General features: G+C 55.7%; 7 protein-coding genes across 7 annotated transcripts; 2 read left to right on the top strand and 5 right to left on the bottom strand.

Moving 5' to 3' along the window:
• Window positions 1-4: 4 nt before the first annotated feature.
• On the bottom strand, window positions 5-634 carry J3D65DRAFT_637636 (uncharacterized protein). The gene is made up of 2 exons (XM_066801527.1): window positions 434-634; window positions 5-384 (listed from the first exon to the last, which is right to left on the bottom strand). Exon 2 carries the CDS (start codon window positions 356-358, stop codon window positions 95-97), a length of 264 nt encoding a protein of 87 aa, XP_066651265.1. The 5' UTR covers window positions 359-384; window positions 434-634; the 3' UTR covers window positions 5-94.
• A 916-nt stretch (window positions 635-1,550) lies between these two features.
• Window positions 1,551-2,559, bottom strand: J3D65DRAFT_559669 (rheb small monomeric GTPase RhbA; the record flags this gene model as incomplete). The annotated part of the gene is made up of 4 exons (XM_066797419.1): window positions 1,551-1,790; window positions 1,855-1,983; window positions 2,208-2,347; window positions 2,505-2,559. 4 exons carry the CDS (start codon window positions 2,557-2,559, stop codon window positions 1,551-1,553), a joined length of 564 nt encoding a protein of 187 aa, XP_066651264.1.
• Window positions 2,560-3,127: 568 nt separating this feature from the next.
• J3D65DRAFT_637629 (uncharacterized protein) lies at window positions 3,128-3,705 on the bottom strand. Its single transcript, XM_066801526.1, has one exon. The coding sequence runs from the start codon at window positions 3,588-3,590 to the stop codon at window positions 3,369-3,371; it is 222 nt and encodes a 73-aa protein (XP_066651263.1). The 5' UTR covers window positions 3,591-3,705; the 3' UTR covers window positions 3,128-3,368.
• Window positions 3,507-7,032, bottom strand: J3D65DRAFT_115169 (wings apart-like protein regulation of heterochromatin-domain-containing protein). The gene has a single exon (XM_066793769.1). The coding sequence runs from the start codon at window positions 6,721-6,723 to the stop codon at window positions 3,748-3,750; it is 2,976 nt and encodes a 991-aa protein (XP_066651262.1). The 5' UTR covers window positions 6,724-7,032; the 3' UTR covers window positions 3,507-3,747.
• A 447-nt stretch (window positions 7,033-7,479) lies between these two features.
• On the top strand, window positions 7,480-8,418 carry J3D65DRAFT_559572 (uracil phosphoribosyltransferase; the record flags this gene model as incomplete). Its single annotated transcript, XM_066797415.1, has 4 exons — window positions 7,480-7,634; window positions 7,703-8,061; window positions 8,125-8,296; window positions 8,367-8,418. 4 exons carry the CDS (start codon window positions 7,480-7,482, stop codon window positions 8,416-8,418), a joined length of 738 nt encoding a protein of 245 aa, XP_066651261.1.
• Window positions 8,419-10,250: 1,832 nt separating this feature from the next.
• J3D65DRAFT_559487 (transcription elongation factor Elf1 like-domain-containing protein) lies at window positions 10,251-10,913 on the bottom strand (the record flags this gene model as incomplete). The annotated part of the gene is made up of 3 exons (XM_066797411.1): window positions 10,251-10,474; window positions 10,552-10,690; window positions 10,869-10,913. Coding segments are annotated over 3 exons (408 nt in total), but the record flags the coding sequence as incomplete, so codon positions are not given.
• A 260-nt stretch (window positions 10,914-11,173) lies between these two features.
• On the top strand, window positions 11,174-13,649 carry J3D65DRAFT_637608 (GTP cyclohydrolase II). Its single transcript, XM_066801525.1, has 10 exons — window positions 11,174-11,937; window positions 11,996-12,406; window positions 12,459-12,815; window positions 12,871-12,888; window positions 12,941-12,987; window positions 13,046-13,075; window positions 13,142-13,194; window positions 13,254-13,375; window positions 13,432-13,502; window positions 13,568-13,649. The coding sequence occupies exons 1-10, from the start codon at window positions 11,502-11,504 to the stop codon at window positions 13,571-13,573; spliced, it is 1,551 nt and encodes a 516-aa protein (XP_066651259.1). The 5' UTR covers window positions 11,174-11,501; the 3' UTR covers window positions 13,574-13,649.
• Window positions 13,650-13,998: the final 349 nt, after the last annotated feature.

The raw sequence follows: 13,998 nt of genomic DNA, 5'->3' as shown, positions 1-13,998 counted from the left end.
TCAAGCCGGTCGACACTTGTACGTTTGACTTGTACGCAGCAGTAAAGAACGACACATGCTGTATCTGCTTACCCGCGTCATGAGCAATCACTCATCAATGCTGTGTGCGGACTGAGAAGACACCCCCTCCGCACCTATTAACGCCCACCAGCTGCGCACGAGTTGTGAGGTCCAGCATCAAGAACCTCCAATCGTCTCTGTCTCTCAGACTGGAGTCAAAAAGATCAGATGCTGTGATTTCTCCTCCTTCTCTTCTCTCTCCATTAAGATAGATGGCTGTCGGCATCCAACGAGCTTCGTTCCGCCCAAAAACAAAAAGTGTTTGAAAGCAAAAAGCCACACAGACTGACACAGGCATGGAAACCACACAGACATATGAACCATCTGCAGCAAGTTAGTCAGAGACCCAGCTAAGCTTGGAGCAAAACCAGACCGTATGCGCGCGCGCACTATTCACGCAAACACGTTGTCGTGGCATGTGAAAAAGCGGGGGAGGGGAGACGAAGGCTGGCTGACTGACGGCCTGCGCCTTCGCGCGAACATTACTACGAGAAGACGTGAGGGGTTCGCTTCTCAACGTTCCTGGTAGTCAGTCGCAATTCGTCCAGGAGAAACTCGGGGCATTGAGGGGAACAGCCGCTTTGTTGCGAGGCGCAGCTAATGCACGAAAGATTCGACATCAAAGGCCGTGGGACGGCCAATTTTATGGAAGCGCCAAGTCTCCACTTCCGCTGCTTTCAAGGGTTGAGATGCTGCTCGTGGTGCTTAATGGTAAGCATCTTTTTGGTGGCCAAGGGGTTGGATAACGGTTTGCAGCTTGCATCGCTGAATTAGATGAACTCACACGCTTGGAAGTGACCATGACTTCAGATAATGGGATTAAGAAACGCCTGGAAGTAAGGACTGATTAGCGCTCAAAGTTCCACTTACTCAAAGAGACTGCAGTTACATGCCAATACTCTCAGCAGCAAGCATCTGACGGCAGCTGAGAGGAAAATCAACCACGAGGCAAGCAGAAAAGAATGATTGACTTGAAAGCACAGATAGAAAGGGAAATTGAAGGACAAAACACAAAACACCTAGCAAGCTAACCCAAAAAGAAACAGCGTACCCCTGCCAGCGCCGTCTACCGTGCAAGAAGAGTCGGAGAGAGAAACACCAAGAAATACCAAGAAAGGTGCAGAAGGACTGTGACAACTGGAAGCCTGACCACATAGCCCGTTCGGACCCACAAGACACATCCGCTGGAGCTGGCAGAAGCAGAGCGGGCGCCCGCTCGGTGTACAGTCAATCAATCAATCAATCAATCAATCAAAACAAGCCTGCCACCGCAAAAAGAAGGAAACAGTCCAGATCCAGTCCAGGCCCGCCCAAAACCAACCCAATCCTGTCCATAACATCAAACTCATCTCATGACGTCTCATCCATGCGTCTTAATCAGTTAGTAATTCGGCCAATGTGCCGGAAGTCGTAAGTTGTGGCAGAGCAATGCTCGCCCCACCACTCGTACAAGGTGATGCTCTCAAGCGTATGTGGGTTTGATGCCCCCCTCACATGACAATGCACTTGTTGCCGCCCGTGGGCTCGCCAGGATTCTGGCTCTTCTCAATCTCGGCGATCATGGCATCGAATGCGCGCGCGACATTCTCGTTGTACCGCGCCGAGGCTTCGGTCCACGCGCACTTGAACTCTTCGGCCAGCGCCTTGCCCTGGTCGGCACTGACCTGGCGCTGCTCGGGTCGCAGGTCCGACTTGTTGCCAACAATAACAAGAGGTACCCATTCCGTGCCCTGCGTGCTGCGCGTTAGCGAATGTGCAGGTGTGATGAAGGGGTATTGGCCGTTGTAGTCGTACCAGATGGTTGAGAATCTTATCGCGGATGATGCGCGTCATTTCAAAGGACTGTTTGGAGGCGACGCTATAGACAATCATGTAGCCATGGATGCCGATGAAGTGCTTCGAGTTGAGAATGCTGTACTCGTCCTGTTGTAGCGCGCCGCCTTGTGTTAGCCTTGTACTCTTTGTCACTCTTGTTGTTGAATATTCGTGTCCGCAGTACGCCCAGCAAGTCAACTGCCATGCGAACAGTCGAATGTCTTTCCGTTGTAGCTAGAGCTACCGGGTCTCCCAAGCTCTTGCTGTTCCTCTCTCAAGACCGCGGCCTGGACTTTGCCCAAAGACAGTCTCCGCACTGTGATCCCACGTACCTGTCCTGCTGTGTCGATGATCTCCGTAGCGTAGTCCTGGCCCTTGTACCGAATCAACTTGCTAAAAGTATTCTCGATTGTCGGGTAGTAGCTCTCGACAAAGTGGCCGTCGACGAATTGGACCGTGAGCGACGACTTGCCTGTGGAGCCCAAAAGAGTTAGCCAATGTACTGATTCTTCTTTCCACATCATCCCATCAGTCTGCGCTCGGCATGGCTCTCGGCGCGGGGAGGGGACCGAAGCTCAAAGGCAGAGAGGGGTTTGGGCGGAGCAGAACAAGGAACGCAAGTGGCGTACCAACGGAGCGACTGCCAACAATGGCGATCTTGCGTTGCTTGGGTGGAGTAGGCATGGTTGCGGCGAGCGAGCGCGGTGCAAGCTAAGTCTGCTGTAGGTAGAATGCAATGCAATACAGACAACGGGCCGAGCGAGAAGACGGGGGGGTCGATGGAAGCGAGTGAAGCTGAAGGCGGACAAGGGAGAGCGGAGGTGAGGTTGAGAGGGAGGTGGCACGCGCGATTGAGGTGAGTGCGAGCTGAGAGGGAAGGTGTCTGGGGCGTGGCAGAGGAATATGTAAGTCGTCAGGATGCCTTGATGCCCGGCTCCGCTCAGACCGTTGGTCGGCGGCGGTGACGGCAGCCTATGATGTATACAAGGGCAGTTGGCTGGTCAAAACACACGCACCACGCATGCAAGGAGCTCAATTCGCCGTGACTGTCCAAGGCAGATTTCTTGCTGGTGACGATCGAGAAGACTGCCCTCGCTGGTTGGTTCTCCGCGAAGAAAAGACTGGATGCTGAAGCATTTGATCGAGTAATGGAAACGGGCCAAGCCTATTGGCGGGCCACTCCCGTCCCGCCGACACCCAAGTGCGAGTAGTCTACGGTAGTGACATGTGCTCACAGCGACCTGACGTGACCCTGGACTCAACTTCAAAGGTCGTAAGGTACGGTAGTCATGATCCGTCGTCCCTCTTCCTTCGTCGTCTCGCGTCGGCCAGACCCGGACCGACCATGCCTGCTATAGCCCCTCGGCCTACCTATACGCGACGCCTCTGATCCTACTAGCCTCGACTCTAGAAAAATCAACGCTGCCATCGGATAGACGACGCCATCACGAGGCCCTTTTGCGTTTCAGCCCCAGAGCCCGCCTCGTGTACTGTCACCCATCATGTGGTACAAACAACGTAGAGTGCATGGTCAAACGAGTGTATTCTGATGGTCCTCCTATCGACTGCTGAGCCTCCTCCCTAGGAAATAGTGTCCGTCCGTAGCAACCAAGAAAAGAATAGAAGCCGCCGCCGTGTGAGCTTTTCAGTTCAGCCACAAAGAGCCGGACAGGTCGGAGAAAGCAAAGAAAAAGAAGCATGTACATCGGATGCATCCTGGGTATCGGGTATCTATTCAAGTTGTCGTTCGTTCAAGCCGCCCTTTTCACCAACGCCGTCCCCATAGTAGTTGACCGCATGTCTGTCTGTTGGAAATTGGAAATAGTCTGTGTCTTTTTGCTTTTTTCGTCTCTTTTGTGTGGTTGGTTTGCTTCAATAGCTCTTGAGCCGGTCAATCACACCCTGCAGGCGTTCCGTAAACGTCGTCCACACTTCAGTTCCTTCTTCACCCTGAAAGGCTTCGCCATCGACCTTTTGATGAATGACTCGGAACTGGTGGATCGCGCGGATGTGCACGTCAAAGCGCTGATCTGGTAGTTTCGCGCGGACCTTCTCCCTGATCTCAGCATTCTGGCACAGGTTGCCCAGCAAGACGGTGAGATATCCGTAAGCCACACCCGAGTGTGCCACGTCGATCGACTCCGCCTGTGCCGCCTTCTCTATGCCGACAACGGACGTCGTGACCAACGAGTCGAGGATCTCGTCACCATCGCCAAGCGTCGCTGCTCTGGCACGTTCGCTGAACTCTGCAAGGTTGATTAAGACGCCGCAGGAGAGGATCAGGTGTTCGACAGTCTTCATGTGCTCAAACTCGTCCAGATCAGTGCTCAGAGCCTGGAATTGCGTATTGATTGACCGCATCAAGTTCCGCACAAGCGAGTCCTTTGCAAAGACGTCGCAATTTTTCGGGTTGTTGTTTGTGATGTTGAGGATGAGCCTTCGTGCGAGGGCGTCGAGCTGTTCAGAAGATAATTCTGGCACGAGTAAAGCGTCGACTGACTTGACGAGTTGATCCATCGACTCATCGCCCCGAGACTTCCATGCGGTGGCATTTATAGAAGCAGATTCGAGGGTGGAAAGGACGAGCTCGAGCGTGTCAATATCTGATTCAGTCGCCGCGGCACTTGCCAATTTCTGGGTCGGCCCATGGGCAAGCTCGGCCACATCCGCAAGGGTTTGGTAACCCAGGAGATCTTCTGTATTGCCACTCTCTCGCAATTTGCGTACCACCATCTCCAAAGTCTTGAGAGCCACAGAGCCTGGGGAGATGGTTTCAGGAGTCTTCTCTGGCCACATGATTGCGCCAATGGCATCGCGGAACTCGACCCAAGAGCCTTGTGCAAGTCTCGACATATTGGTCTTCCGGTCTCTTGCAATCTTGCTGATATCTGTGTTCATCTTGAGGAAGAACGCCAAGGTACCCAAGCATCCAGTCTGATAAACTTCCTCTAGAGTGGACCGGGGAGCCTCTCCCACAACCATGATTCCGATCGCAGACGCCATGCCGAATCCGAGTATCGGATCTTTTGTCTTCGCCAAGGAAGCAAAAACTCGACGGCCCAAACTGTGCTCGGTCATGCGCGCTACGTAGGTCTTGTCTTGAAGCTTTTGGCACAGCTCCAGCAACGCGGCGCGGCGGCGGGATATCGACTTTGGACTAGTTTGCTCGAGATCATCCAGCAGAGCCTCAAGATCATCCAAGACACGTCTGGCTGTACCGGCCGCTCGAAGCTCGTGGATGTTGCGCATGCCACTGGCGCCGTCTTCAAGGTCGTCGTCCTGTGAGACAAGCGTTTTGCGGACCGGTGCGAGCTCTTCAAACATTGGGATGTCGAAAAGATCATTCTGATTGCCGTCGTTCAGATACGTCCTGGTGTTGGAATAGGTGTGCTTCGGTCCAGTCGCCACAGCTGCCACGGACTGGGAAGATGTTGCCTCCTGCGAACTCCCGAGCCTTTCGAAGCTTCCAGAGTCATTTCCAAACGATTTCTTGAGCTTCGACTGACTGGCGCTGTTTGCAGCGACGAGGTCCTCTTCGTCGAGCATCGTCTCGTCGTCCTCCTCATCGCTGCTTTCATCCTGGGTAGCGTTTTGTTTCAGGGTGTCAATCAACCGCCTTTTCTGAGCTCCAGCTGCGGCTGTCATGTCCGATGCGGAACGCTGCATTCGAAACCGATTTGAGTTGACTGCGCTGGTGATTTTGAGCTCATCGAGAGGGATTATACCAGGACTTGACTTTTCAGTAAAATCGAGCAATTTGCTCCAAGCTTGGTTTTGGCGAGGAGTGACCGTGCCAAACGGTGAATTCGACGTACGGGCTGGTGGCGTTGCTGGGAACGACACATTTGCGTCTTCGTCTTCGGATAGCTCAGGCTTTGGGGTGGAGACTGTAGGTTCCGCAGGACTGGATGGCTTGGTCTCCGGGGACGGGAGCATCTGTTGCAGCAAAGCTGGGGCAGACTTTCCCTTGGACATGGCAGTTCTGATATTCTCCGGCTTGGCCTGAGTGCGGCGCGACCTGACCATGCTGAGGACCTTTGCGGCCGACGTAGACTCCGCCGTGCGACCCGTTTCAGAGATGGCAGCAGACGAGCTTGTTTTCCGGTGTCCTTGGCCCTTTGAGACATTTGTAGAATTTTGCTTGCGAATTCCCCTCTGACCAGACTTGTTTGAATGAGCGCTCGCCTCTGCTTCATTTCTGGGGCTGTCCTCACGCCTGCTCTTCAACGCTTTTGACGGCCTTTCCTCCGCACCTGAGCGACCCTCGGCTTTCTTGGTCTCTGAGTCATCCGCAGGCAGAGTTCTTTTGGAAGTTGACTTTTCAAGCTTGCGCACAGGCAGCTTCGGGATCTCGACCACGCCTTTGCCTCGTCGAAGCCCTTTTGGGATGGAGGAACCATTGACATCGGTGTCGCCGGTGGTTGTGCCCCCACCTTTGACAATGGATGTATCGCTGCTCTTGGCCGACAATCTCTTTGTCTCGGCCACGGCCTCTTCGTGTCTCAGCTGCTCTGAAGCAGAATCCTCACTTCCACCGTGTGCTTCCAGGCCCTTATCGGCGCGCCGGGGGAGCTTTGCGGGTGCGCGCTTGGGTTGTGTCCTCATGTCTTGGTCGTCATCGGAGGGAAAGTCGAACACCGAGAGTGAGGCCGATTCCGCCTTTGATCTCGCTGCAGGCCCAACTTTGGTAGGTCTCTTCAATGGCGGGTCGGGCGGCATGGGTCTGGCGGCGCGCGATCTTTCTGGGGATTGGGCGTCGCCAAAGAGGTTGTAGGTCGTCGAGCTGGTCGACACGCGTGAAGATCGGCCGTAGGTGGCCATCTTCCTGCGGCGCTGCGGAAGTTCCATGTTTGAGAGCAGCAGTGGCAGGTTTGATGACAAGCGGGGGAGCTCAGGTCATTTTAAGTGATGGAGGTTGCGGGCGGATCGGAGGTTCCGGCGCGTGAATCAGGAGGGCGAGCTGTTTGTAGGAGGTACGGATGACGACGTGAGACTTGACGCGCCGCGGGGCGGGAGAGAGGTGCGGGAGGAGGGCGCGTCGCGGGAGATGGCAGGATTTGAGTCGCAAAGTAGGTCGGTACCGAGTGGTTGCACAGCCGAAGAGAGGGCGAAGTGAGAGCGAGACTGGAGGCCGTTGTGGAGGAGGTGAGGAGGGTTGGATGGGTTTGTTGACGAAGCTGGCCCGGCGTAACTGGATGCGGCGCCCGAGCGGCGGGCGGGCTGGCGGGCGGTCAGGCAGCGGAGGGTCCAGGATGGGTGGTTCGGGATTGATCGACCTGCCCTGGCTGGACTGCAGGTGGCCGGCCGACGGCCAACCCCAGGCCATGCACGAGCACTCTATCATGACCATTCCACTCTCCCACGCCTCTTGCCTTCACGTAATAGTTCCTCAAAATTTTACCTGCTGCACTCCAGTTCTAGTGACTACTTGTTCTCCTCGCGCCCTTCTCCCCGTCTCCTCTTCCACCTCCTCTCCTGCCCGTGGCCCTCAACTTTCGCGGCAGATCATTTTACCTTTCTCGGCCCTCTCATCCATCCTCTGCTCAGCTCCTCGGTACCCTCAACACCACCACCCTCCACTCTCGTGAGACGAGAACCGAAACCATGACCAGCACCCCTCCTCAACAAGCCCCATCCCAATGCATGGGCCCCGAGTACCGCCGTGAGAGCGAAAAGCCCACGGCCACCGTGTCGACTCAGGTCTCTCACGATAACATTCACATCCTGCCGCAGACGCCGCAGCTGATATCTCTGCTGACGTGCGTGCCCCCAATGGCCTCGAGACCGCCCACCAGTAGGCTAACCACCAGCATCGCCGTGCCTACAGCATGATCCGCGACAAGAAGACGGACCGCGCCGACTTCATCTTTTACTCGAACCGCATCATTCGACTGCTGGTCGAGGAAGGCTTGAACCACCTGCCCGTGCAAGAACACACGATTACGACGCCGCTGGGTACCCAATACTCGGGTGTCAAGTTTGAGGGCAAGATTTGCGGCGTGAGCATCATGCGCGCGGGCGAGTCCATGGAGCAAGGCCTGCGCGATTGCTGTCGCTCTGTGCGTATCGGCAAGATTCTGATCCAGCGTGATGAGGAGACGGCAAAGCCCAAGTTGTTTTATGACAAGCTGCCCGAGGACATTTCAGACAGATGGGTCCTGCTGCTGGACCCAATGCTGGCAACGGGTACGATTGAACACAAGACTTGATAGGAAGAGCAGCGCCAGAGCAAGACTGACATACTCACAGGTGGCTCGGCCCTCATGGCTGTCGAGGTCCTCAAGTCGCGCGGCGTGCCCGAGGAGCGCATCCTGTTCCTCAACCTCATCGCCAGCCCTGAAGGTGCTGCTAACTTTGCCGAGAAATTTCCCAAGCTGCGAGTCATCACCGCTTTCGTGGATCAAGGATTGAACGAAAAGAAGTGCGTCGCTAGTCAACATCCCATTCCAATGGTTCCCTTCTACGTCACTCAGCTAACAGCGTCCATATAGCTACATCATTCCTGGCCTTGGCGACTTTGGTGACAGGTTCTACACCGTGTGAATGACCAGCTTCACATATACCAACAACAGACATATTTCTTCCACCTCCCGCCTACTTGATTGCCATACAAGACGAGATTCTCGCACTGGCCCACCATTTCACCATTTATCTTCATTTCTCCGGTTCCTGGTATTCATATGCCAAACGGCACCAAATTTGCATCTTGCACCCAATTTGGAGCGGTCATGTGCATTCAGCAGCGGATGCCTGCTGCGTCAGGATCGTGGGCTGAGATATATATATGAAGACGAGCAGTCGCGGATGGGATTGCGCCAACTGCCAGAGACATGGCGTGAACTCGAAACCATCCATGTAGAAAGAATGAAGAGTTCCATTCAAATCGCTTTGCATTATGCCAAGCTTGAAAATGACAATGAGGACGAAATAACCAGAATTCTGGACGGAGATACATATATGTTCTAATTCGACGAGTGGTGTGGTATTCGACGAGCCTTTTGCAGTGGGCATCTTGTTGAATCACCCATGTCAGGTTCCGAGGAGCATTGGTAACTCCTTGGTATTCTCTCGTTCTCAGTACACAGGAGGACAGAATGCCACTATCTACCAGTCCTGTACACTGCGCAGAATTCTCCCCACCTTAGCCACGTGCCTTCTGTCGCCCCCTCTTCCGTTCTCCCACCATTGATTATCCACGTATCAATCTTGCACCTATCTATCTGTTCAAGCGCCGGAATGACGTCAGTCCCACCTCCGTGCTCTCGGCTCCCTCCCTACCTCCTACTCCTCAAGCCCTGTCCCGACCACCGACCGCACATGTGCGCGTGCGCCGACACCGTGTCGAGACCAGACGGGTAGCGTTTGTTTGAGTTGCGGGAGGCGTTAGGGGTAGGCAGGTCGGGTAGGTACCTTGGTGCCCAAGCAAAAGTCTAGGGTCGATAGGGTAGCAACGTGTGACTGCCATGCGGTACGGTACCTGACTAGGTGAAGGGGTGGCTGGCCTGGATGGCTTGGGGCACAGGGTACTGGGGTTCAAGGCCTGTTGACATGGGATGCACCGTAGTCGGGCGTGGACAAGAATTGTGTATACGTCGCGTCGTCGCGCTACGTAGGAGGAATCTGCGTCTTTCAATATTCCAAGCTTTTGATTGGTTCTAGACGCCGCAAAAAGAATAGAAGCACAATTGACGTGGTGACATACGCCCCCCAAACTCCCACAGGATGTCATCACACGTACAAGAAGAGCAAGCTACAACCAACGCGCTCCTCGGGGGTATCGGTACGGAAAAGGTCTCCCAACGCAGTACCTGAAGACTAGCCACTCGACGCGTCTCAAACCGAGGGGGGAAAAACTTGGTTTCGGTCGCGTGAAGGCGGGTCAAAATCAAAATCCCGTTCAACCCCTTGCCCTCCTGCCCCTGACCTTGTGCTTGGGGGAGAGGGAAGGGAGTTTGACTTGGCTCACGCAGCCTTCCCTGTCTACCGGTACCTGAAAGACGCCCAAAACGCCGACGACATCCCTACCCTATCCGTTCTGCTTCCCGTGACCGTGCAGGGACGTTTGTTCAGTTTGATCCAGGAACCAGGGCGTTGCCTCCCACCCAAAAGTGCTGCTTGTTGCGCGTTGCCGAAAAGGAAGAATCCCCATCCCAGCTCAGCCGGCCAGCCGACCGTTTTCAAATCGGCGATGAGGCCGACGCTGGATGGGTGGTGCCGTCGCCACACCCTTTTCTTCCCCGTTGTCTACTGGTCTTGTCCCTGCTTTTGAACGTCTTCCATGTCACCCCGTCGACCTTACGCTCCAGGAGGATTCAAGCTCTTGCCCCCTGATGTGCTATTACATCATAGGATTTCTTCTACGTCCTCATACGGCTCTAGTCATCATCCGCATAATCAGCCTCGCCATCTGCTTCGTCGTCGTCGATAAACTCATCGCGCGTTCGGGTTGCTGCGGTTCGGTCGCGGCTTGTCATGGTGTCTATCTCGCGATACCGCTTGTTTTGCAGGGCCAGGTCGGCACGGTCGTCCTTTTCTTCTTGCGCAACGGCGTCGCATGCGTCAACCCATTCGTAGTAGACGTCGATGGGCTGCGAGATGCCTATTCACGGGAGAGATGCGGTTAGGCCTGATATGCACGGCCGGAGACGAGAGCGATGTGTATGAGGGGCGGCCTACTCGTAATCGGTTGCTGGAAGTTGACAGCGCAGACTTTACACTGCAGGTTTCCAATGTTGCTTTTCTTGTCCATCTGAATGGTCACCGACTTTTCGTGGTTGCAGAAGAGGCACTGGAAGACGGATGCGAGACCCTCTTTCTATACAACAGGCGCAAGCCATGCGTTAGCCAACCATGCTTGTCACCGCCACCATGCAGAGTTTGTGCGAGCATCGGGAGCGCTTGCGGGTTGCCAGTGTCGCGATGGGTGAACACGCAAGGCTTGCCGCTTGCTTGGGTGGTGTTGGGCTGGCTGACGGGCAGCGGAGGCAACGTACCTTCTTGGGCGCGACGGGACCGCGCGAAGACTTTTTGCGTTTTCCCTGGGAGGAAGGTCAGCGCGGGAAAGGGCGGCGGGGGCCGAGCAGAGGATGGCGGCTATCGTACCATTTTGCGACGGGGTCCGGGTGGATGGAGTGGTGTGGTTGATGGAGTTTTGCTGGACGATAGCTGTGCAGCTAAGACTAAGAGCAAAGGCGAGCTGGCCAAGGCGGTGAGGCATGATTGGCCGGCAGGGGGTCCACATGCGTGGCACGCCCTCCCCGCAAGCAGCCGCCGGCGCGATAAAGCTGCGCCCCGCGATGCCTTCGGCCAGGTGCTCAGCTATGCGCTGCCCTGGCTGTAAAACTGATCATCTCTAGGCGACATCTGGCTAGCCACCGACGACTACAAAAGAGCCGCCCCCTTACGGCCTGTCAAGGGCTCCTGTCTCCTGTCTCTCTTCTCTCCCTCTGCTCTCTCGACATCAATCGCTCACCATCGCCATCTCCGCCGCATCTTAGCAACCAGGTCCAGCTCCGGACCCTGCGAGCCTCATCTTCTTCCTCTTCTTCTTCTTTGTCTTTAGATATCTTCTGTCCAGCTTGGAAATAAAAACCTTGTCCAATCGTAATCACAGCTACCTGCGTACTATGGCTTCCGCAAACGACCCCACTACCCTGCTCAGCGAGATCCTGTCCCGCCTCGACGCCATCCAGCGCGACAATGTCCAACTGACCTCGCAAGTTGACGCCATCAATGGCCGCGTCAACACTCTGGCTGGAATCAAGGACGTCAAGGACAAGGCCGAGGAGGTCACGTCCAATGGCAAGGCTACCGCCGCCGTGGCGCAAAAGGATGACACCAAGCCCTCCGAGAGCGTCAAGAAAATTAGTGAACAGTATGATCCTGGTGCCACAGAGGTCACACCGCGCCGATCCAGCGTTTCCCTAAACAAGATCATCTTGACTTCGTACCCCGGCCAGGCTGGCGTCGACCCCATACCGATGCAGTGGGGACATGTCGATCCCGCCGTGAGAGGCCCCGTCGTCGTGTCGCGGCACGCAAACACCATAAGGCGGAGAAACGGTACGTCGATCACTTGGCCGTTGCAGGCGAGAAGAGTGGCTTACAATGTGCTTTGCAGCTATTGGCGCCCACGGTGGCTCGTACTCCATTTACCATGCCCTTGCCGTGGCGAGCAAAAACCTCGACATCAATCATAAGCCAGACTTTACCAACACAGAGCCCGCGACAAACATTGGTCCGTTCCCGCAATGGAGCGACCCCAAGAAGATTGTGTCCATGGATCCTCTCGGTCACCTGGCGCCATGGCTGTACAAGGAGCACATTGACAAGGATGGCGTTGAAATTCGGCCTACCATCGCAGTGACCAAGGCGCACATGAAGCTGCCAGAGCTTCAAGAAAGCGTTCAGAAGGGACGACTTGTTCCCGACGGCAAAATCTGCATCAACGAGCAGGGAGAACTGGCTGTCACCAAGTTTGCCGTGGAGCCCGTGTGGTATCTCCCAGGCGTGGCCGAGAGGTTCGGAATCGGTAAGTGGCGGCTGCGCGCCTGTCGAGACGCGTATGGGCTGACAGACATCAGACGAGGGAACACTGCGCAGGACACTATTTGAGGAGACTGGTGGCTCGTATCCCGAACTTATCACACGAGGTGACGTGAAGCTCTTCCTGCCCCCGATTGGCGGGTTGACGGTCTATGTCTTTGGCGACCCGGCCAAGATGTCAGATCCCAATGTGCGACTCGCTCTCCGTGTTCACGATGAGTGCAATGGTAGCGACGTCTTCGGGTCTGACATTTGCACCTGCCGACCGTATCTCATTTTCGGCATCGAGGAGGCGGTCAAGGAGGCGCAGAAGGGCGGGAGCGGAGTCGTCATCTATTTCCGCAAGGAAGGGCGCGCTCTGGGAGAAGTGACCAAGTACTTGGTGTACAACGCAAGTAAGTCGGAAGAAAAGGGGAGGCATAGCAGGCGGATAACTAACGGCGACTGTAGGAAAACGTGGCACCGACAGTGAGTCTGGCGCGTGCGGCGTCGACGTATTGGGGAGCTAATGTGTGAGCAGAGGCGAGCGAGTACTTTAAGCGGACGGAGAATATTGCAGGCGTCAAGGTGGGCTACGAGCAATCTAGTCAAGGCGCACATGGCGTAGCTAACTCGATGGCGATAGGACATGCGGTTCCAGGCGCTAATGCCAGACGTGAGTAATAGTTTCTCCAAAAATGTGGTGGCTACGGATGACTGAGCTCTGTCCTTGGGCAAACAGATTCTGCATTGGCTGGGCATCACCAAGATCGACCGCATGCTCAGCATGTCCAAGTAAGCGCGCCGTCTGCCCCGCGCCTGCGTAAGAGAAATCCAGCTGACCGGGACGGCAGCATGAAACACGACGCGATTGTCGAACAAGGAATTCCAATTCTTGAGCGCGTCCCGATTCCCGACGACATGATTCCGGCCGACAGTCGGGTCGAGATTGACGCGAAGATCCACGCTGGCTACTGTAAGCGACGTCGAGCTGAGGGGGACGCGAGTGGTGCAACGGCTGACAGGAGACAGTCACGACAGGAAAGGTGATGACCATGGAGGAGCTGTCCAATGTGCAAGGGCGCGCGTGGGAAGACGTTGATGTAAGTGTCTGCGCATCAATATTTTGGCAGCGCTGCATGGGGATCCGGGCTAACGCAAAGGGCAGCACTGAGAGTATTGATTTCGGGGCCCCGCGCCGGCGGCGGCGGAGAGGCACGGGTATCAATTGTGGGGAAGAGAGAGAGAGAGAGGGGGGGGGGGGGGGGGGGGAGAGGGCCGTTGGGAGACGATTTGTTGGATTTTGGCAGGTCGGTGGTTGGCGCAGTCGGGACGGGAGGCTGGATACTGGACAACTAGCTGGACAGAATTAGAGAGGGCGATACAGAACAACTAAGGCTGCATGTCGGCTGCATAAGGATGAAGCCAGCGCTGCGGTGCATCGTGTTCGTGGCACGGGCCGAGGATGGAAGCGTGGAAGCTTCGTGGGCTTCGCCTGCCGCTCTGCCAGCTGACGACGAGAAGGCCCACCAGCTGCAGGCCGGAGGGGTCCTAAACTGGAGACCGTGAAGCTGTCTTTTACGTATGGTCGAGGCTGAC

The sequence above is a fragment of the Phyllosticta citribraziliensis genome (assembly GCF_038025025.1).
Source record: "Phyllosticta citribraziliensis strain CPC 17464 chromosome Unknown J3D65scaffold_12, whole genome shotgun sequence".
Classification (NCBI taxonomy): domain Eukaryota; kingdom Fungi; phylum Ascomycota; class Dothideomycetes; order Botryosphaeriales; family Phyllostictaceae; genus Phyllosticta; species Phyllosticta citribraziliensis.
Note: the sequence above shows the minus strand (reverse complement) of the source record. Positions and strands in the feature narration are given on the sequence as shown.

Coding starts and splice junctions, on each gene's coding strand:
- J3D65DRAFT_637636 (XM_066801527.1), bottom strand. CDS start 358: ATGCCTGTGTCAGTCTGTGTGGCTTTTTGCTTTCAAACACTTTTTGTT.
- J3D65DRAFT_637629 (XM_066801526.1), bottom strand. CDS start 3,590: ATGCATCCGATGTACATGCTTCTTTTTCTTTGCTTTCTCCGACCTGTC.
- J3D65DRAFT_115169 (XM_066793769.1), bottom strand. CDS start 6,723: ATGGAACTTCCGCAGCGCCGCAGGAAGATGGCCACCTACGGCCGATCT.
- J3D65DRAFT_637608 (XM_066801525.1), top strand. CDS start 11,502: ATGGCTTCCGCAAACGACCCCACTACCCTGCTCAGCGAGATCCTGTCC. Junction 12,407..12,458: donor GGCCGAGAGGTTCGGAATCG/GTAAGTGGCGGC, acceptor GACAGACATCAG/ACGAGGGAACACTGCGCAGG. Junction 13,195..13,253: donor CGCATGCTCAGCATGTCCAA/GTAAGCGCGCCG, acceptor CCGGGACGGCAG/CATGAAACACGACGCGATTG.